This window comes from Myxocyprinus asiaticus, chromosome 41, assembly GCF_019703515.2.
Source record: "Myxocyprinus asiaticus isolate MX2 ecotype Aquarium Trade chromosome 41, UBuf_Myxa_2, whole genome shotgun sequence".
NCBI lineage: Eukaryota > Metazoa > Chordata > Actinopteri > Cypriniformes > Catostomidae > Myxocyprinus > Myxocyprinus asiaticus.
Window position 1 is genome coordinate 2,630,428 of NC_059384.1, and position 23,681 is coordinate 2,654,108.

The following is a 23,681-nucleotide window of genomic DNA, read 5'->3' on the forward strand; positions in this document are numbered from 1 at the left end:
TACGCTTTCACAAATCTCACTCTGCGCATGCAGATCTTTTTATTATGCTTGTGTGAAGGTAAATTAGTTCCTAATTGATTTTCACATGCAGAGTAAGATTTGTAAAAGCTTAAATTAAGTAACAAGCATAGAAATGAATTGCATACGCACAAAACGTTTTGTAAAGGTGTAAATCAAATTGCAAGCGTAAGAAAAAATATAAGCAATACTTAAATGCTTTGCATAAGTGAAATTCATGTGTTGTGAATCTGAAATTTCATATTAACACAAAGTAAATGTGGTCTGTAGTCTTCTTTTTTCGCGCTTACACTTTTGGCACTGTTTTTACACCTAAACATGGCCAGAAACATTGCAAACCTGCAAACAGCGATATGCAAGCGAAGAAAGGGTGTCATGAACAGCAAACCGGATTGACCGCGTAGAATCAGTCTGTTTGTGTAAAATAAACTATTGCAGAAGTGTAAATGACTTGTGTTTGTGGCATAAATTTTTTCCAGAAATAATCCAAAATACATTTCTGTCTTCCCTTTTGTTGCGCTCACATTTTTGGTACGAATTTCTCACTGAAAAGTGTTTTGAAAGTGCGAGGGGGAAGGCGGGTCTACCTGCTTCTAGTAACCAATCAAATGAGGTTTTCGTTGGCCAGTTTACTCTGTCCTGATTGGTTTAATAACGTGACAGACAGCTTCTTCTTCATATGACTCAGCGCCATTTCTCTGGGTATCTCTCCTCTCTTAAATATTAAACTTAAAAATTAATACAATCACGTTCCTTTATTGTGAGAGTAAAGTTGAGCTGACACCATTTATTAATGTAAATATGAATCTAAAATCTGATGTTCAAATGTTTCTTGTAGTAGCTGATCATTTTAATTATATTTACTATTAATTATCATTGGCATAATGCAAATCATTTAGGCACTATTTTACCTTCATACGCTTGTAACTTAATTTACGCTTTCACAAATCTCTCTCTGCACATGCAAATCATTTAGGCACTATTTTACCTTCATACGCTTGTAACTTAATTTATGCTTACTTAAGTGTACTGTAACTGACCTCTTACCCTAATGATCTTCACTGTAGGGTGACAGAACATGATCCCAATAGTTCCAGGACATGTCATCAGTGTGTATTTGCAATAACTCTTCTGACAATTCGTGTAAGTTTGTGTAAACAGCTAAAACACTCAGGGACACTCAGAATAAAGGAGTGCTGTTTAATGTAATTATTTTTTGGCACCTTTGAATGTCATTCATAATATATGTTGTTCTAGTCTAGTTGCCACTTGGTCCGACAGGCCGGACCTGACTCTAAAATCTCATCAGTGATGTCAAAGTGAAAAGAAATAATTGTTTTCATGCAGCATTACAGTGTCTGGTCTGGCGTTTTTGAAAGTAGGTCAATAAAGTGTTTTTCACTGCTTGTTCCATGTGTTGTGACTAATTTTGTCCACTTAACTTGATCTTAACTAGTTCAGTGCACATGTTCTATAATGATTAAAATGTTTCTTATTTTCTGAATTTCATTTTCTTGCCTGTGCAAGTCTCTATGATATTCTGGTCTCTAGATAAGTCACGGGTCCCTGTATCTTACTCTCTGTCATGATCTTTAGTGTTGATGTTGTTTTATTTTCACAGAAAACATGTGGGGAAGCTACGGGCCTGCTGGGATGCTGGTGGAGAAGCCTGTGCCATCAGTAGCGGCTGTCGACAGCTCACAGGACATGTACATGCCATATGTCGTCAATGACATCACCACATTCTTCACACTACTGGTGGGAATCTACTTCCCCTCTGTCACAGGTGCGAGAACATTCATAACTTTTTTAATGCTTTTTTTAGGTTAAAATTGAATGCACAGGTATGTTCTTTTGCAACCAACAATACAACACTATGATCTTTGGTTTATATTTATTCGTTGCGCCCTCTTGTGGACTCAGGAAACAGTGTTGATTTAAAAATCAAGTGATCGTTAATGTCTTGTTGCTTTTTTCTCCAAACTGAAATAATGTCTTTAAAATTTGAATGTAATTTGAATTTTGGTAATATTTCACACTTGTGTTGTGTTTGACTTTGTGCTAACACCTTTTGTGTTCCCGGTCAAAAATGACCGGCCCCCTAAAGTTGTTAATACATTTCTCATATTGCATATATTATCCCAAGATATTGCATTAGGTCTTTTTGTCAACTTTTTATATATATATATAGATAGAAGGATTCATTGAGCTGAGCTTATACTAGTAATAATTAGTAAAATTAATAATATTAGTAAAAATAATAACTGTTATGTAATATATTAATTACAATCTGGACTTTACAGTGCATATAGCTGATCCTACCAATTCTTAAATAATGCTTTTTAATTTGCTGACAAATTAGAAATGTTTTGGTCTGATAATTTGCTAATTTGTTATCACAACAATTAGAGTTACCAATCAGAGTTGGTAAAACCATAAAAAAGTTGAGATAACCATGCGTTATATATCGTTGGAAAAGTCTCAATTAGTAAAATGCATTGAGTAAATTTGTTTCACTCAGAGGCCAAACTGCAGTGAGGATTAGTGTATGAAATTCCCACAGATACAATAAACAGGAGTGTCTTTTTGTCACGTTTTTCTTTATTACTTCCTGAAACATACATATAACATAGACAATGACATATTGTAACTTACAGCAGACCATCCCGATTCAAACGAGCCCAAACACAACATAATATGATGAGTAAATCTTGAAATATTCCTCAAAGAGTTTACATGGAAAGACAATGCACAAAAGGTCGCTCAACACACATGGTGTGTGCGTGTTAGTGTGTGTGTGTGCACATGTCCAAGGACGTTGTGTGTGCAAACACACATCCACATATGTGCTCATCTAAAGGATTGGGATGCTCCTGATCACTTCATATTCTGTATTTTTTTGCCTAATCCATTCATTTCCAATGGCCGGTCATTTTTGACCAGGATCACAACAAGTGTTACAAAGTGAAATAAAACTAGAGCTGTCAGAATTAACACGTTAACGCATGCGATTAATTAAAAAGTTGAATGCATTAATTTTATATTAATCATGATTAACGCATTTACTGTTAATACAGCATAAACACTGGTGTGAAGGGCGGAACCTTTGTAATGTGTCCGCCCGGAGTCATTACACTGACGCACACACCACAGCACCAGAGGCCTCATACCAAGTGGAGCCTACAAGCTTAGCATAAAACAGCATAACGGGCGGTCCCATAGATATTCTATGGGCGGTACTCTCGTAACACACTAGTTGACTGTTACGCTCTCTCCTATGATAGAGCCACGGAGGTTATCTCAATAAATAAAAGAATCTCTGACAGTGCTTCCCTGTCAGTGATCAAATGATGGAGAAAGGACCACTTAACACTATTTGATGTACAAAACAAGCCCATATGGGACTTGTGATTGAAATCAAGTATTTTTCAGCCTATGTAAGGCATGTTTTAATTACCACAAAAGCACACCAAATCTAAACTATCACCAAAACGCAGAATGAGATGTTTTTTTTGCAAGTGCTTTTCATGGTGAGTTCGAAGCGGTGATCGACTCTGGCGTTGACACTCTGATGCAAATCATGAACGCAGCTTCACGATTACTGTTGGAAAGTGGATAGCCACAGTTTAAGTTTAAGAGAGTTTAAGAGATTTAATGCACATTGCACTGAATATTCAGGGGCAGTGGTGGCTCAGTGGTTAAGGCTCTGGGTTACTGATCAGAAGGTCAGGGGTTCAAGCCCCAGCACCACCAAGATGCCACTGTTGGGCCCTTGACCCTATCTGCTCCAGGGGTGCTGTATCATGGCTGACCCTGTACTCTGACCCCAGCTTAGCTGGGATATGTGAAAAAGAATATCACTGTATCACGTGTAAATATGTGCAAATGTATAATGGAAATAAATTAATTTTAACAAGAAAAGAAGTATATACAGTGTCAGATTTCAGCAGTTTAAAAATCAGCGATTAATTGTGATTAACTACAAAAAAATGATTCTTACAGCACTAAATTAATATATATATATATATATATATATATATATATACTGTATATACTCTATATACTGTGTATATACTATATATATATATATATATATATATATATATACACTATATTGCCAAAAGTATTCGCTCATCTGCTTTTAGACGCATATGAACTTAAGTGACATCCCATTCTTAATCCATAGGGTTTAATATGACGTCGGTCCACCCTTTGCAGCTATAACAGCTTCAACTCTTCTGGGAAGGCTTTCCACAAGGTTTAGGAGTGTGTTTATGGGAATTTTTGACCATTCTTCCAGAAGCGCATTTGTGAGGTCAGACACTGATGTTGGACGAGAAGGCCTGGCTCACAGTCTTCGCTCTAATTCATCCCAAAGGTGCTCTATCGGGTTGAGGTCAGGACTCTGTGCAGGCCAGTCAAGTTCTTCCAAACCAAACTCGCTCATCCATGTATTTATGGACCTTGCTTTGTGCACTGGTGCGCAGTCATGTTGGAACAGGAAGGGGCCATCCCCAAACTGTTCCCACAATGTTGGGAGCATGGAATTGTCCAAAATCTCTTGGTATGCTGAAGCATTCAGAGTTCCTTTCACTGGAACTAAGGGGCCAAGCCCAGCTCCTGAAAAACAACCCCACACCATAATCCCCCCTCCACCAAACTTCACAGTTGGCACAATGCAGTCAGACAAGTACCGTTCTCCTGACAACCGCCAAACTCAGACTCGTCCATCAGATTGCCAGATGGAGAAGCGTGATTCGTCACTCCAGAGAACGCGTCTCCACTGCTCTAGAGTCCAGTGGCGGCGTGCTTTACACCACTGCATCCGACGCTTTGCATTGCACTTGGTGATGTATGGCTTTGATGCAGCTGCTCGGCCATGGAAACCCATTCCATGAAGCTCTCTTCGCACTATTCTTGAGCTAAAAATTATATATATATAATTTTTTTTTTTTTTTTTTTTTTTTAAATATATATATATATATATATATATACAGTATATATATATATATATATATATATATATATAAACAATTGTGTTCAGATGCCCTTTGTGAACAAAGTCATGCAATTTTATTCCAACTGGATGAAATAAACTACAGTTTTTGAAATAAAAAATGTTAATCGGTCAGTTTTGACCGAAACACAATATTAGGGTTAAGAGAAAAATTTTAATGGATTTTTGCAGCCTTAGTTCTTTCCTTTTTTTCTAAGCATATGCAGCTTAGCTGCATACTAAAAAAAAAAAAAAAAGTATGCTTTAATTACATGAAATGTAACTAAGAAAAGACAAAACAATGTTTGAAATACAGGTCAAACAATCTTCTGTTATTGTCTCACTCTCACCTCTGACCCTCTGCTGTTCTGCTTAAACTAAACTAGTTTGATCTGGTCATGAGCTTGAGTCTTATCTTTCTCTCTCAGATGGGGGTTATATATTGAGCTCTGCAGGGCCCCATGTGAACACTATAGTGTTTCATAGTACACTGCACTATCAGGACACAACCTTTGTGTAATAACATGGTTTGAACTCCTGGAAAAGCCCCTCATATCTTCTACACATTCTTTACAGGCAAATATTTGCCTTTGGCAAACACCAGGAGTCCAAAATTGTCTTGCGTTATTGTCCTAATTCAGATAAAAGTGATTCCTTTTGAGTTTTTATGATCTCAGTGATCTTCATAGAGATTAAATGATTATTTTCTCCACAGATGAACAGTTTTCCTCCTCTGTTCTGCAGGTATTATGGCTGGATCCAACAGATCTGGAGATCTGAGAGACGCTCAGCGGTCCATTCCCATCGGAACCATTCTCGCCATAGCCACCACCACCATCATCTGTATCCTTCCTAAAGATACTTTAAATCCATTACGCCTTTAACCCTTAAATATATGGGAATTTCACCAAACACTCTTACATATTCGGGTCTTTAGAGACCCGGCACTTATATCTATCACAAATGGATCTACAAAATGCCCAGAGAGTGCCAAAAAGAGCCACAGTGTCTCGCCCCCACTGTGAAATTTGGTGGAGGATCGGTGATGATCTGGGGGTGATCAACATTTTGAGCAGAATTATCTGTTATTTTGGATTACCTGTATTAAAGGAGCTTTAGGTGTTTGTGCTTGTCAACTGTGTTGATATCAGACACACTAAAGAAGATCCGTGAAGCTCTCGTGATTGTGTATGTATCCGCTTTATTACATTTTCCAATCGGATGGTTATTTCCTTTTAAAACGGCACAGTTTAAGCTCTTGTTTTAGCGCAGTGATTGACTGACAGGTGAGGGGTGGCGCTTCACTGCGGCCGGGACGCATTCAGGGCGGATTACTGTTTACACCTCAGATGCGAGGCGGACACATGCGTTTTTGACCACATCCGTATGTGGTTTCTGCGATCCGATCACAAAACGTTTTAGATCCTTTTTAGACCTGTATTTAGGGCTGACCCCATGTGATAGGATCACCCGAAACACATCTTAATACCAGGTGGAAACAGGGCCTAAAGACCGAGGTATGCATTACGGCAAAATTTCAAGGCAATGAAACGTTTTCTAAAAAGTATACAAGGCCAATGCAAAATTACCTAAACTATTTGTCTTTGTGAGAGAGAGAGTGTTACGAGAGATTGTGTTTGTTTGTCTTTCTTCTTCCTCAGGTTACAAATATTTTCTTTAATGTGTAACCCAGATCTTTCCTGCGTCGTGTTGTTTGGAGCCTGTATCGAGGGTGTGGTGCTCCGAGACAAGTGAGCACTCTTTAATGTGTTTATTTCTCATTTTCCACTCATAATCCTCGTTCTGGATGAACATAAGGAACATCTATTTTAAATAACGCCCAGTTTCTGTGGAAAGACTGTTTACGGGTTTTGCACAGCTGTGAAAGGACTCATTGTATGAAATATATCTTAATATCGTCTTCTTGTGTTAAAGTTGTGAATACATCTGTGATAAATCTAAGCAAACCTAAACATGTTGGGCTTTGAAATATCTTCTTTTATGCCAAAACCTAAGGCAGCAATGCATGCTGATGATGTATAACTTATATTTTATTCAATCCCGAGAAGTATTGATGTATAATAGCTGAATTTACCCAATATTTGTGTATGCTATGGATTTTTATGCTTTTAATTTATGTATCGTTGCAAAGTGTTTCAAATCGCTCACTTATAAGGTTTGATTTCAGTTAGGATGCTTCCTTAAAAGGTAGCTGCCTATGTAGACATTAGACAGCAAGATAGCTCACTAGGTTTTGGAACGAAGCCAGTATGTTTGTTTGCGCTTATGCATGTACAGTAAATAATCTTGTTCGTTAGGTTTGGTGACTCTGTGAAAGGGAATTTGGTGATCGGCACGCTGTCCTGGCCTTCCCCGTGGGTGATTGTGATTGGCTCTTTCTTCTCCTGCTGTGGGGCGGGGCTTCAGAGTCTCACCGGCGCCCCCCGACTGCTGCAGGCCATTGCCCGAGACGGCATAGTGCCCTTCCTTGAGGTACGATCTACATTTCTAACTTAACAGATCACTTTTATAGATATCGACACATGGGTTTTGTTCCTTTGCCAGACTAGAGATATTATAAGGGGATGAGACAGGTCACTCATGCAGTTAAAAGAGCCAATAGTCTGTTTGTTTACATGTGAATTACCTAAACCAGCCTGAAAAATACCATGTGATAGCATTCCTTTAACACATGCTTACATGCACGTATGATTACAGCAGTCTGACTGTAACTTTTGTTCATCTCTCAGGTGTTTGGTCATGGTAAAGCCAACGGTGAGCCGACCTGGGCTCTTCTGCTGACCGCTCTGATCTGTGAGAGTGGAATTCTTATCGCCTCGCTTGATGCTGTCGCTCCAATCCTTTCAATGTAAATATCTACTTCCTTCTCCTAACCTCACTTTCTTTCCTGTGTCCACATACGTGCTCTTGACCATAGGACTGATTTTCACCACACTTGTGATATTTAAAAATACCCTTTCCACTTTGTTCATTTGTTCTCATTAGTTTTGCATTATTTTTTATGTTTAAGATTTGTTTCTGCTGTGCTTTAAATGTTTTTTTTCTCTCTCATCAGGTTCTTTCTGATGTGTTATTTGTTTGTGAATCTGGCGTGTGCACTACAGACACTTCTGAGAACACCAAACTGGAGACCACGCTTCAAATACTACCACTGGTGGGATAAACAACTTAACCCTATAAAGCCTGACATATCAATTAATAGTCAGAAAATGTGTTGTTGTTGTTGTTGTTGTTTTTAATGGAGCTGTTTTCTGAGCCTATAAACAAAATAAAATAAAAATGTTTTTTTTTTAGTGATAATACAGGAAAACGCAAGCTATGTTTATAAAAATCATAATTTTGGGGGTATCATGGTTTTACTATGCAAATACCATAGTTTAACTATGGTTTTACTATAGTAATATTGTGGTGACACTAAAATACGGTTACATTTGTCAGCATCAGTTAAGAACATTAGTTAACGTGAACTAACAATGAATAATACTTTTACAGCATATATTAATCTTTGTTAATGTTAGTTAATAAAAATAAAATGTTTCATTGTTCATGTTAGTTCATAGTGCATTAACTAATGTTAACATACAACTTTTGATTTTAAAAATGTGTTGATATATGTTGAAATTAATGTAGACAAACCTTATTTTAAAGTGTTACCACAATTTTACTATAGTAAAGCCATAGTTAAACTATGTTATTTGCATAGTAAAACCATGATACCCTTAAAATTATGATTTTTTTTTACCATAGTTTTTGTTTTCCTGTATTATCACTATAGTTTCAGTATGAAGATCATGATTAAAATATAGTTAATGTAGTAAAACCATGGTACATTTTTTGCGAGGGAGCACAAAACGTATTTTCAGGGAACGCAAAACTATTGCGAGGGCATGCAAAACTATTTCAGAAAAAAAAGTCCCACTCTATCCTCATAGTGGCTCCATACATTATCCTCCTGAGACCCAGCAATTCATATTTGCAAAGGACTTTTGTTATGTACGTTTTTCTTAGCCCATACATGCCACAGTGGTAAATCATGGGGTATTGTCAGAGGACTCCCTGGGCTTTACAGAGATACCAAATATTTGAGAGTTTTGCCATGACAGCCTCCTGCCATTGGTCTATAAAAATGTATATTTATGACATTACAATTCAGCACATAAAATACAATATGAAAAAATAAATTATAAAAAAATATACAGTTATTATCATATGTATTTTATGCACCAAACACTATACTGACATTTAAAAAAGGGACATTTTAAAACTTTTTTTTCACTGAGTCTCAGGAAATTATGGTAAGATGACATAATAATAGCTTTTATTGTGAAACAGTGAGATCTTTAAATTGACAGAGCAGACTGCATATATAAAAATTCACATTAATATGAATTCACACTTAATATATATCTTATAAAAAGTTTATGAGGTTTAAAACTTTCTAGAGTTTTTATTATTTTTGTTTTGTTTTTTTGTGGTGGGCACGAATAGAATAGATGTACCTTAAAAGCCGGTTGTATCATATTTGATATGCACATTTCAACGTGATTTTTATATAAAATAATGTACAAAATTTTAACCAAGCACAAGTTGCTTATATTCAGCAAGTACTCTTTTTAAATTATCAGCAATAATATAATCATTTTGTCATTTTTACTTTATCAAATCAGCAAATATTTCACATCAAATAGACGAGTGCTTCACAATACGAAGGCGGACGTTAGGAAATTATTTTAAAACGTCCGGAAGAGCATGGAAACATCCACCAAGTGGAAGTACACATCATGTACATTGCAACCGAAAGGATTTCCTGCAAAGTTTTGATCATGCTGATGATGTAGAGGCTTAAAAATATAATGTATCAAATTTGATATGCACGACGTTATACGGTAAAACTCAACATGAAATCAAAATTTACTTGTTCCAAAAAGACGTTCTTAGTCTTATTGTGCACAATTCATAACGTAATATTTCATTAATATGTAATAACTGGCTCTGCCTCTGAAATTACGTTCCTTTTTGCCTGACATCACCTATTGTGAACTGTTATAGCTATTTATGTGTTGTTTTTGCAAGCTTGCATTTAGGTCCAATTCTGGTATGAAACAATTCAGTCAATACAGAATGGATAATATAAATCAGATTTTCCATCATTGGATATCCTGTTTCACTCAGAAATACATCACAATTTGGAAGTGTAATGTGTTGCGTATGTCATTTAAAGCTGACTTTAAACAGTCACGCTGATTTTACAGTAATAATGAAGTCCATTTATAGAGCAAATTTTATACAGAAAGTCAAAAGTCAATTTATTTTATAGAGAAACATGAGGAAAGCTTAAAATGGAAAGCTGTTACAATAAAAAAAACCAAAAGCTCTTTTGAAGAGGTGTGTTGTTAAGTGTTTTCGACGGTCTAATAACACAAATGGCTTGTGATCTCATACAAGTATCTTAACCTCTCACCTGTTACGGCCCATTTAATCTGATTTGGTTGTCATAGTAACTCTCCAGAGCATCTGCGTGGGTTTTAATTAATGGACTCGTTATGGAGTCACGAATCTCTCCGAGTACATAAATGCACGTAGGCTGATTCTTTTTCGAGGCAGATGAGGACAAGAGGTGACACAGCATCTGTTGCTTCTCTAGGGATTGATGACTTTTCTCTGCAGCAGGAAACCCCTCTCATGTCTTTTCATCTCCCGCTGTGTTAATCTCTTTAACTACCCCCCTCTCACTTAGGACGTTCCTCTTAAAGTCAACACGCAATGAAAACGAACCCTACTTACTTTTTTAATGGTCTTACTTTCTTTTAGTCATTAAGCCCTTGTTATATTTATTTTTATTTTCTCCCCAATTTGGAATGCCCAATTCCCAATGCGCTCTAAGTCCTCGTGGTGGCGTAGTGACTCGCCTCAATCCGGGTGGCGGAGGATGAATCTCAGTTGCCTCCGCGTCTGAAACCGTCAGTCCGTGCATCTTATCACGTGGCTTGTTACCGCGGAGACGTAGCGCATTTGGAGGCTTCAAGCAGTATGTCTGACCAATGGAATTAATTGAGAGTGTTTGGGGAAACCTGTTTGAAAACAATGATTATTTTTGCAATTTTGTGTGTTGACACCTAGTTGCACAAAAACTACACACTTCAGCTTTAACTCTCCTATGGTATTGAAAAATGGCACCTCCCTTTGGTATTTGCGGTCATTTTTGACCAGAAGGGTCAGATGTGTAACCCCTATTTTTATGATGATACCATTTCTTCTTCCTTAAAGTGAGAATTAAATTATTTATTTCTTTTTAAATTTTATGCTATTTTGATCTTATTTACATGTACATTTCTAAATGTTACCATTAATATGCATATACAAATAAGTAAATAATTTTTTTTTTTTTTAAATAAAAATCTACACTTCTATAAGTTGAAACTTAATATGAGAATGTGACATAAATTGGAGGCAGACTGATGCCATCTGCTGAAAAAAATATAAATAACATGACTTGAAAACCATGTCATGCCAGTAACAGCCAGTAGATGACTGTAGTCACTGACTGTGTAGTCTGATGGCTTGTTGTAGATATGCATTTGGATATATATTTAGACATTATCAAACTATTATTTGTCAAAGTTTAGCATTTTTAAAATTGATTTGAAGTGTCAGTTTTTGCCGTTAATGTCATTATAATTGCAATCAGACCTGACCATGGTGTTACAAACAGAAGACACAGATTAAGCATTTTTCTACCAATAATTTATTTTAAACATAAAAATGTATTAACTCAAAGTAAATGCATAATACTGTCAAGAAAATGAACATCAAGAAACAGAAATGAACTGCAAAATTCTGAAAATTGAATTAGAGAATAAAACAGAAGAATCAGAGTAAACATTCTGCAATTTCAAACTTTCTATAGTAAAAATTTAATTTGCACACATGGCCTCTGTTCTGTGTGTGTGTTCTGCATTGTGAGTGTGTTATCGTCTCATCCCTTCAAGTGAGGGTTAAGGAAAAGTCTCCAATTGCTCTCCATTTAATCTTACCGCTGTTTACGAGAAACAGTCAAGATATTAAAGTGATCTAATTTTGTGCTTTCCTACTATTTCAATGAAATGTTTTAAGTTGACTTTTAACGGAATTGTAACTGCTGTTCTCCTCCACCACAGGGCTCTTTCGTTTCTTGGCATGAGTTTGTGTCTCGCTCTGATGTTCATCTCATCCTGGTATTATGCTCTGGTGGCCATGCTGATCGCTGGATGCATCTACAAATACATTGAATACCGTGGGTAAGACCTGTAGCTCAGATCAGTGCTGTTGCCTGTGTAGACGTTAAGCTGATTATAGGTGATGTAATTTAATTTTACAGAGTGAATATCTGTGACGAGACCGAGTGTGTGTGGGGGCTAACGTTGGTATACAGAGTCATTGTTAGTTAAAACTCACATAGATTTTTCTTTGTGTGTTCAGGGCGGAGAAGGAATGGGGTGACGGGATCCGTGGTGTGTCCCTCAACGCCGCACGCTTTGCTCTTATTCGATTGGAGGAGGCACCGCCGCACACAAAAAACTGGAGGTGAGGGTGATTTTTAGTGTCTGTTTGTAATACACAAGCACTTTTCATTAACTCTTATAAACACAGTGAGCAATTCAAGCTTGCAGTACCACCTGTTTTATCCAGGGGGCAGTAAGCGAAACTCTAGCTGTATAGGCAACATGCAGCTTATACAGAGAACAAACCACACTTACCGAGGGTTGTGTCTAGAAGGGATCCCTCTTTCGTCAATCTCGCAAAATTATACAATTCTACAGATTATACACAGCGGTTTAAAGTCGCATAGCAACAATGAGCGCTAGTAAAAGATTATTTTAAATTGTCTGTTTTGATAAATAGTCATTCTTGATGATCAATTCCAGCTCTAAAATAAATATTTCACATAATGAATTTGATAACTTCATCTCTATTTGTGCTGCTATCGGTCATGAGATATTGTAAGTCAGTGGAGAAGTGCATCAATCAGCGCCGGTAGTTGGAGTCCAACTGGGTGGTCAAGTGGTAACTAATTCGCCCCGTGCATAAGAGGCTTAGGGCTTTCTAATCCGCCCATATGTAACTTAATATTTTAATTAACAAAGATTGCATCCGCACCTTAGTGGATGTATATCTTGAGTGGGGACACATTTGTTTGCATTTTTCTCATGTACATCACTGTGGCACATATGTTGCTATCTTCTTAATACTGTATAATTAATGCTTATGTTGTTTAAAATTAAAAGCAGTTCATGAGCATGCCGTTGTTATTTTACTAGTCATCTCGAACTGATCTTTAACTTGATATGTCGTTCTTTTGATAAACATAGTTAACTGATGAACGTAGTTACACATACTTAGAATATACATAACAGACTGCGCAAATGAGAGAAGTTGACGAAAGAGGGATCCCTTCTAGACATGAGAGCAGACAACACAAGATGAGAACACGTTCTTGCATTCAAACACAGCTTGATGGAGCACAAATCCGAACGCAGGGATCTCAAGTGTTTGTCTAAGTTTTAAACTTTTACTTGACACAGCTACCTAAAAACGGTACATTTATGATGCAATGCAAACGAGACGCTCCAAAAGCGTCCCTCTGACGCAGGTGTACATTGACGGGTGCTTAAACAAGCCCTTATAATAAATCTCGGACTGATTGATGAATTTAGCTGCAAATTGGATTGCTGTGAACTGTAGTCCAATGACAATCTTATGTTCAATAATATGGAAATAAACAATATATTGCATTTTAAAGTCACTTTTTGTATTTTAAAGTCTTTTTTAATGCTTGTCTGCCTAAATAATGTAATGCATTTTATTTTTCTGTATTATTTTTTACAATATATATATTTTATTTTTAATTTAAATAGAACTATTTATAATTATTTAAGCATTATAGATTGAATTATTGTTATTTGAGGGGCTTTTTAAGCAAATATTTATGTATGCGATTAATTCAATTAAAAATTAATCGATTGACAGCCCTAATATACTGTATGTATGTGTGTGTGTATATATATATATATATATATATATATATATATATATATATATATATATATATAAATATAAATAATTATATTAAGGAAATTACAAAATATAACTGTTAGTTCAGTTTTAAAATGTTATGGATAAGCTGGGGCTAATGTAAAATAACTAATAATAATAATAATTTTATATATATATAATTTATTAACTATCATTTATTATATATATATATATATATATATATATATATATATATATATATAAAATAAATTAGTTAATAAATTATATATATATATATATATATATATATATATATATATATATATATATATATATATATATATATAAATGACAGAAAATTATTACAAAATATAACTGATGTACAATAAATAATAATAAAAGTAAAATTGTTGATATATATATATTATATATCAATTATTATAATTCATAATAACAAAGAAAATTAAAAATAGTTAATAAATTATATATATATATATATATATATATATATATATATATATATATATATATAGCAATTATTATAATTAATAAATAATTACATTAAGAAAATTATTACAAAATTATTACAAAATATATTATAACTGATAGATAAACGGCTAATGTAAAATAGCCATTAAACACACACCTGTGACCGCTCAGCGTTACATGAAAGTTATACTGTATAAAAGTGTACATGTTAAGTACTACCACTGGTTTCCAGTTCTCTTAAATGTTTCACCATTTAATGATCTTTTTGCCTTCACTAGTTCATTTTAAACATTCCTCAATTTTTAGAGGTATTCCATGTAGTTTCCTCCAGTTTATGAGTTAATAAAAACTGCATTTTGGACGTAAAAGAATAAGCATAGTGCTGTTTAAAATAGTTTTAGAGTCTAGCTCAAGTCACCAGTATTGTAATGCCTTTTATCTCTCTCTAGACTGTGTCCTTCACTTTTGTCACCAGCGTAATCAAGCGAGATAATCAGTATTTGATTTTTCCCAGAGCTCTCATTAATCTGTCATGGATTAAATAAGATGCAACAAAACTTCGGTCTGCTTTGAGGAGGAATCTGGCCGAGCCTGCTAATTCCTCGGCACAGCGGTTTAATCTATGACATGAGAATCATCTATTTAATTCTGTGACATCTGTGCGAGTGGGCAGAGAATCCTCTGTCGAAAGGTCATCCATATTTTCCCGCGTCTAAGCCTCTTTGACTCGTGTTCCAATCGACATCTTATAGCCTTTCAGTCGTGTCTCACCTCTGGTTTCCCCTCGATCACTTCCAGAAGTACTGAACTGCTATAACCCCAATCTGAGCTGAATTAATTTTAGAGGATTTTATTTGCAGGATTCAGTAAACAGTAAAGCATTATTAATGATAATGGTAGATATCCTGTGCTGAACTTTTAACTCAGGTCAACTTCATTTACCTGAAAGCATCGCATCTCTTATTTATGTGTATAATCTTTTAATCCCAGAAAAAAACACGACTGTTTCATTTCAGAAAGGAGAATCTTTTCCACAGCTTTAAATAAAGTCAACATGAAATCAAAATTGACCCCATTTATAATCAGTTATCAAAATGTAAAGACTTGCTCTGCCTCTGCAACGACTTTTCCATTCTGGTATGGAACGCCCACTTTTCACGTCCACCATTGTTTTTCTCATTGTATAGCCTGTTTTAATCTGATATACATTACTTTATGGATATAAAATGGGTTGACAAAATATGGCATGATCTCTCTGTTCTTTGGTTCTGTCTCTGTTTCCAGACCTCAGCTGCTGGTTCTGCTCAATCTGGACTCTGAGCTGTCGGTCAGACACCCTCGTCTGCTGTCGTTCACCACACAACTGAAAGCAGGAAAAGGTCTGACCATCGTGGGTTCAGTTCTGGAGGGCACGTACCTGACTAAAGAGGCAGAGGCCAAGAGAGCAGAACAGGTACAGACCTTAAATAAACTTTAAAGTGTGCGTAGAGCATAAAGCAAACATTGACAAACGTGAATATGTGACTTTAAACAAACTATTTATGGGTGATTCATCAGTTAGTGCCACTTTGACTAGCTGAAATGAAAATGAAAAATAAAACTTAGTCTGGAATAAATATCTGATCATGGCTTGAATGAACCTTCAAGTAAAATTTGGTATAATGTGTGATGATGGTAATGACATTTCTCTCATTTTAAGGAAAAAAGTTGGATAAGCCTTGGACTTGGACAGCAGTATTTGGGAGTATTTTATATTAAGTGATTCTCTGTTTTAAAAATAAAAAAATAAAAAAAATGTACGCATAAATACTAAATTTGTTATGATTTTTTAACGTAGAATTTTCCTGATTTTAATACTAATTATCAAATTATTATAGAGGTTAAGTTAAAAAGTCTGGGTGAGGGCCAAGCCCAAAATACAGTGTTTATTGCAAATTTAACATTACACAAAAAAATTGTAAAATGTAATTAAAGAGTAACAATTAAAAGTTAAAAAACCAAAAATTCTTCTTTTTTTCTTTTTCTTTTTTTAAGTATTTTTTTCTTTAAAATCATCCTAGGGCACTGGTTTTCAAATGGGGTCTGGGGACCGCAATATATATTATGAAAAAACTTCTTTTTTTTTTTTGTTTGTTAGAAATAAGGATTGGATTTCACTATTTTATTTTAAGCTGCTTTGAAACAATGTTTATTGTTAAATTGTTACAATACTCTTGTGCTGAGATATGGGTGTTGCAACAGGGTTGCTAGGGTGCTCTGTTTGCTAGGCAGTTGTCAGGGTATTCTGGGTGGTCGCTAGGGTGTTGTTAGGTGGTTGCAAGTGTGTTCTGTGTGGTCACTAGGGTGTTAAGTGTGTTGCTAGGGTGTGCTGGGTGGTCACTAGGGCATTACAAGGCGTGTGCTAGGTTGTTTTGGGTGGTCGTTAGGGCATTTCTAGGTGGTTGCTAGGCTGTTGCAAGGGTGTTCTGGGTGGCTGAATGTGCATTTTTAGGTGGTTGCCAGGCAGTTGTGAGGGTGTTCTGGGTGGTCTCTAAGGCATTGCTTGGTGGTTGCTAGGGTGTTCTGTGTGGTCACTAGGGCATTACAAGGCATGTGCTAGGGGGTTCTGGGTGGTTGCTGGGGCAATGCTAGGTGGTTGCCTAGTAGTTTATTTGGTGTTCTGTGTGTTGTTAGGTGGTTGTTAGGATGTGCTGGGTGGTCACTAGGGTGTTGTTAGGTAGTTGCAAGGGTGTTCTGTGTGTTTGCTATGGTGTTGTTAGGTGGTTGCTAGGGTGTGCTGGGTGGTCACAAGGGCATTGCAAGGCGTGTGTTATAGTGTTCTGGGTGGTTGCTGGGGCATTGTTAGGTGGTTACTAAATGGTTTATAGTGTGTTCTGTGTGGATGCTAGGGTGTTCTGGGTGGTTGCCAGGCAGTTGTGAGGGTGTTCTGGTTGGTCGCTAAGGCATTGCTTGGTAGTTGCTAGGGTGTTCTGGGTGATTGCTGGGGCATTGTTAGGTGGTTGCAAGGGTGATCTGGGTGGTCGCTAGGGTGTTGCTGCTAGGGTGTTCTGGGTGGTTGCTGGGGCATTGTTAGGTGGTTGCTAAGCGGTTTATAGGGTGTTTTGTGTGGTTGCTAGGGTGTTGCTAGGTAGTAGGGTTATGCGGTTTACTGGTACTAATGAAGTATAGAGATACCGAAAAAATTAAAACGGTACGATATCATCTTGTTGCTAATTTCTGTACCACATTACAGTATGCTGTCATTAGCAAAATGATATGAGATGTGACAGTTTTGAGATTAAATCATTTTTGAAAACAATTTGAAAATAAAATAACCTATGGCCAAGTGTGATCTTTAAACAGCAAAAGGTTGTATGTAATTTATTGATCATTAATGGGAAGCTTGATATAACTAACCCATCAAAAACAGGAAGTACTCAAAGGTCTTTCAAAATAAAAGTCCTGCTTAAATGAAAGCTCTGTTCAACTGGATGCGTAAAATTGAAGACAGTCAATAACTACTGTATAAAAATGTAGTATTCAAAAAGTAGCAATAATACTCATAATAACAATTATATAATATTAAATGGTTGTTTTAATATTATTATTATTATTATTATTATTATTATTATTATCTGTAAGCAATATCACAAATGCAAGTGTTTTATCAGCACGTTGTGATTTATTGCCATAATCAGATTTATTTTTTCATTAATGTTCTCATTTATACTGTGAAGCTGTGTTGTGCAGCATTTTACTTTACCAAAAATAAAATAGCAATTTTGTTTTTATAATTGTTTTTTTATATATATATGATTAAAGCTGTATCAATTTGATTAAACACCATTTGATCATAACATTTAATTAAAATATTAACATGGAATCCAGAAAAATTTAAACGGAAAACACATAATTTGAATCTGTGAGACTGAGACAGTTCTTTTAATTGTCATGTTCTGTGTAATTTCATCAAAAATCTGAGGCTTTTTATTTGTTGATTATAGTATTGATTTAGTGTCAATACCGAGGTACCAGGGCTGGTATCGTACCGAAGCCAAAATTTTAGCATCGGAGCAACCCTACTAAGTAGTTGTTAGTGTGTTCTTGGTGAATAAAAAGTGTATATTTTCCATATAAAATTTGAATAATTAATGTAGCTTTAGTACAATGGCACTTTAAAAGCCAGTTATTGAAATTTAGCAAACAATACGTCTTTATAATATAATGTTAACTATTTTTCTCACATATTTGAGGGTCCTTGGCATCAAGACGTTTAAAAACCCATGTTCACTCTTATGTAAAATTATTGTCACTTTATACACAGTACAAACAAACATACACAAAATGTGAAGGCAGTGTGTGTAACTGAATGAACAGGCTGTTGAGTTGCATGGCAAAATCAAATTATTTAAGTCATACTGACACCTAGTGTCAACAAAGAGGAATTATATTTCCTTGCTCAGTCATGCATTATATTGTATGTTTTTCTGTTATTTATTAAAATCCATGTCAGTGACTTTAGATGACGAGCATTTGGAATCACACTAATATTTGATGAAACAAATTTACCTCCATAGAACATCAAAGCAGCGATGACTGCAGAGAAGACAAAAGGCTTCTGTCACGTTGTGGTGTCATCAAACCTGCGTGACGGCATCTCTCACCTTGTCCAATCAGCTGGTCTTGGAGGAATGAAGCACAACAGTGTTCTGATGGCTTGGCCGGGAAACTGGAAACAGTCGAACGACCCGCAGTCCTGGAAAAGCTTCATAGGTTCGTGTCTCACCTATTTAAAAATCCTTCCACGAATTTCCACCTGATAATTTGCCTTTATTTAATGGGATTCTCACTCTTTCATCCATAGAAACCATTCGAGAGACCACTGCGGCCCATCAGGCTCTGCTGGTAGCGAAGAACGTGGACAGTTTCCCTCATCAAGAGCGTCTTAGTGAAGGAACAATTGACGTGTGGTGGATCGTTCATGATGGTGGGATGTTGATGCTGCTGCCGTTCTTATTGCGACAGCACAAGGTACATGTCATCATCACACTGAAACTTCAAAGGGTTTACATGTTAAACTTTTGCCCACTTATAATATTAGTCGAGGTTTTTGCATCAAAAACAGTCATAATTTAGTTTATTTATAATAAGGGATGCACCGATATGAACATTTTTGGCCGATATCGATTTTAACAAATAACTATTGGCCGATACCAATGCCAATACCGTTATTTTGCCACCTTATTTTGTCATCAGATCCAAGTTTTACTCAGGAATTGTGTTTTTAAAATGTAGCTTTTGTTCTAACAATAAGTAATTTCCATTGAACATGAAATGGATCTGTTGAACACAAGACAGGCCAAAAATGTAAAGAGAGCCACAATGAAAGATAAATAGAAGGTAAAAAGCTAAAAACAAATTTTTTAAATAACTAAATATCATAACATGATGCTTGATGTAAAAACATATTATTTTAGACTTTAAAAATTTTTTTGCACTTCTGTTTTTGCAGTTCAAAAACACAGAACTCACATTTTACATGTTTGTACTGTATATAATAGAACATCACAAATTCATATTATGTTGGGCAATTCAACGGAAATGTCCACCACATCAATTAAAAATAAAAAGTAACCAAAGGAACAAAACGACCTTTTAACAAGTTCTATCGTGGTGTAATGAATAATGGAAAATGCCGTCCAGACCGCTAGAGGGCGCCACTTTCCTACACAATGCTGATTGAAGCACTGTTTGCAGTCTATTTTTAAACGCAGCCTTTCAAGCTTTTGTAATTGCGCAAGACCATATTGTGATTTCAATCTTAACTCAATCAATAGTGCAGACATAATGGATACCATACCAATGTCTCAGAAGTCAAAGTTTGCTGTTTTCAAAGCGTTTGGATGCTTTTACCTCATCATGTATAGGTAAGTGCTGCTTTCACAAGTGTCACTTTACAACGTTCTTTCCTCATTAATGTGAGAACGAATAAAAATTAAATATTACATGTTCTTAGGAGTGTCAACCCTTCTACATATTGTGGCTATTATTATTTCTAGATTGTACATTTGAATTGTGATGATAAGTAATTATAAATTAACCATCATTTTTTCACATCAGCATTTTCATGCTTAAACCGTTTTGAAGATGGTTTTAATTTGGTCATTAATTGGCCGAAACATTGGTGCATCCCTATTTATTTAACAGTCATTTTACCAAATACTTATTGATGATATGTAATGACATGTAAATGTGGGCAGGCATATGTTAATGAGCTCATGGGTGTGATGACATAAATGCAACGATTTCCGAACAAACCATTTTGGCAGTTTAGTTCTAGATTGATTGGGTGGACTGGTGAGGAATTATTTATTTATTGACAAAAAATATCAGAAAAAAAAATTAAAATACATTTCATCAGAGCCCTTGGTACACATGCTCCTGACACGTATGGGCTGTTGCTCTAATGGTAGGTTTGAGTCTGACCTACCCAAAAGAAATGAGCTTTAATGAGCTTCTCTCTCTCGCAGGTGTGGAGGAAATGCAAGATGCGCATTTTCACCGTGGCTCAGATGGATGACAACAGTATCCAGATGAAGAAAGATCTGCAGATGTTCCTTTATCACCTGCGTTTGGATGCTGAGGTGGAGGTCGTGGAGATGGTGAGGAGATGATGCTTCTGACTTTATTTTATGGTGAGGTTTTAGTTGTTCTTGGTTGTTGTCAGATGTCATTGTTTTCTCTGTGTGTTTTTGTCTCCAGCATGATAGTGACATCTCGGCGTTCACGTATGAGAAGACGTCTGGTGATGGAGCAGCGCTCACAGATGCTCAAACAGATGCAGCTCTCGCGGACGGAGAGGGAAAGAGAGGTGATGTTTCATCATCAAGTTCTGTTTTCAAGAGCGTTGTGCTGTAATAAACTGCTCTCCACACTAATCCGTTTTCAGTTTCTTACGTCATTTTACAAAGTATGTAGTAATGGAGAGCGTTTTCGAAAATCTTTTTCTGTGTATGAAAGAGGCATAAACGTCAATGCATTTTTAAAAGAAAATGTATTAGTGTGGATGTGGCCTAAACCTTAATGCTGTTGAAATGTATTTGCAGTGAAATGTACCTACAGTATCTTCATTTTTAATAAATGGGTGACTTTCACGAAAACTGTCAAGAACATGTCCAGGTCATATTTCACCCTGAAATTAAAAGAAAACAATGAATTATATTGTACATAAAGAAATTGAGATTAAAATTATAAATAGTTAAGATTATATATATATATTTTTTTTTTTCACTTTAACACTATTATCCATATTTAAACCTCACAATTTGTAAATAATATTATTCAGAAAAAAATTTAAATACTTGAATATGAAAAAAATAATGAGAATTATTATTTAATACACTAATGCTTTTTAGATTGTAAAGTACATTTGTAAAGTATATCATGATAGTATTTGTTGTATTGAATCTTATGAGAACATGCCCAGGTCAAATTTTACTTAAAAATAAATAAAAATTAATAATTAAAATAAATATATATATATATATATATATATATATATATATATATATATATATATATATATATATATATATATATATAAAAATGAGTTTTTTTTGCATAAACTCTGATTAAAATTATGATTAAGATTTTTTTTTTTTTTACATTATCCACATTTACACCTCCAAATTTTTAACAAATATTTTTCTGAGAAAAATGTAATTACTTTAATGTAAAAATTATAAATATTAGTATTTAATACATTAATGTTATTTAGATTGTAAAGTACATTTTTAAAGTATATCATCGTAGTATTTGTTGAATCTCATGTCCAGGTCAAATTTTACCCCCCCCCCAAAATAAATAAATAAATAAACATATTGTGCATAAAAAAATTAAGATTTTAATTATGATTGTTTGTTTTTTTCTTTTTTTGCACTGAAACATTATCCATGTTTAAACCTCCAAATTTTTTATTTATATTTTTCTGAAAAAATAAAAATAAAATTAAAATACTTTATTTAATGTGAAAAACATATATATATATATATATATATATATATTATTTAAAACACTAATGTTAAGTACATTTGTAAAGTATATCATGATAGTATTTGTTGAATTGTATCTCATGAGAATATGCTCCGGTCAAATTTTACTCCAAAAAAATTAAAAAACTTATATTTTGCCTAAAGAAATTAAGATTACAATTATGATTAACTGTAACACTATTATCCACATTTAATCCTCACAATTTTACATGATTATTTTTCTGGGGAAAAAAATACTTTAATGTGAAAGAAATTGTGAATATTAATATTTCATGTATTATTTAATACACTAATGTTATTTAGATTGTAAATAAATATAAAAATACATTTAAATGTAAAACAAATAATTTACTTATTTTTCTAATATATTTATTTTGATCTAGTGGTGAAATATGACCTGGACATTTCTTGATCCTGGAACAAACTTAAATATCACATTATTCTAACAGAAATATTTTTTATTTATTTATTTATTTTATTTATTTTTTAATCTGTATTCAGCTGAAGTGTTTCAGATTGCTACTTTGATAACCTTAAAATAAATAAATCATTCTGGTTTTGATTCTCCTGCATGTGTGGATAATATAAACAAATCCAGAACCGTACCCTGTGGCACACCATTTTATAGTTTTTTGACTTGTGGTCCCTCTTTTATTTCTACTACTGTTGGGGACAAACATCCCAGATTCAAAGCATCACTGACGAATCGCGTAGCTCCATTCGGAGGAAGCACCAGAGTGGGGCACACAGCTCGGGCGTCAATAACCAGAGCTCCCAACTAGATGATGTTAATCAAGATGAGGTAGTGAACTCAAAGGCTGAACCCTACGACCACCATCCTGGAGTAAACACCTACAAGTGCAGAGCCAAAAATGTTGAGAACAATCATACAAAGCAGAAATTACATGATTAGTTTGCACCAAATGACATTGGTGTGTGTGTAGCTTCAGCATTAGCTCTGTACCTGTAACGGTGTTATATCTCCCTTCAGAAACCTCATTCCATTATGCATGATCAGCGATGTCATGCACGGTTAGATCTGCACCCTTGTGACCCCTCGTGACCTCTCGTGTTTCCTTTCATTCCCATAAACGTCTCAGTATATAGTTAACAGA

The 23,681-nt window shown here is 35.0% G+C and overlaps 1 protein-coding gene across 1 annotated transcript in view; it reads left to right on the plus strand.

Annotated features, from left to right (window-relative positions):
* Window positions 1-23,681, plus strand: part of LOC127431506 (solute carrier family 12 member 7-like) — a 119,326-nt gene that overhangs the window by 84,865 nt on the left and 10,780 nt on the right. Inside the window, 15 exon segments of the mRNA XM_051681946.1 lie at window positions 1,640-1,804; window positions 5,759-5,857; window positions 6,708-6,765; window positions 7,333-7,507; window positions 7,765-7,883; window positions 8,091-8,189; window positions 12,193-12,312; window positions 12,494-12,598; window positions 15,821-15,989; window positions 19,093-19,288; window positions 19,380-19,546; window positions 21,046-21,177; window positions 21,278-21,316; window positions 21,318-21,386; window positions 23,252-23,368. Of these exon segments, the coding sequence (XP_051537906.1) occupies window positions 1,640-1,804; window positions 5,759-5,857; window positions 6,708-6,765; window positions 7,333-7,507; window positions 7,765-7,883; window positions 8,091-8,189; window positions 12,193-12,312; window positions 12,494-12,598; window positions 15,821-15,989; window positions 19,093-19,288; window positions 19,380-19,546; window positions 21,046-21,177; window positions 21,278-21,316; window positions 21,318-21,386; window positions 23,252-23,368 (1,829 nt within the window).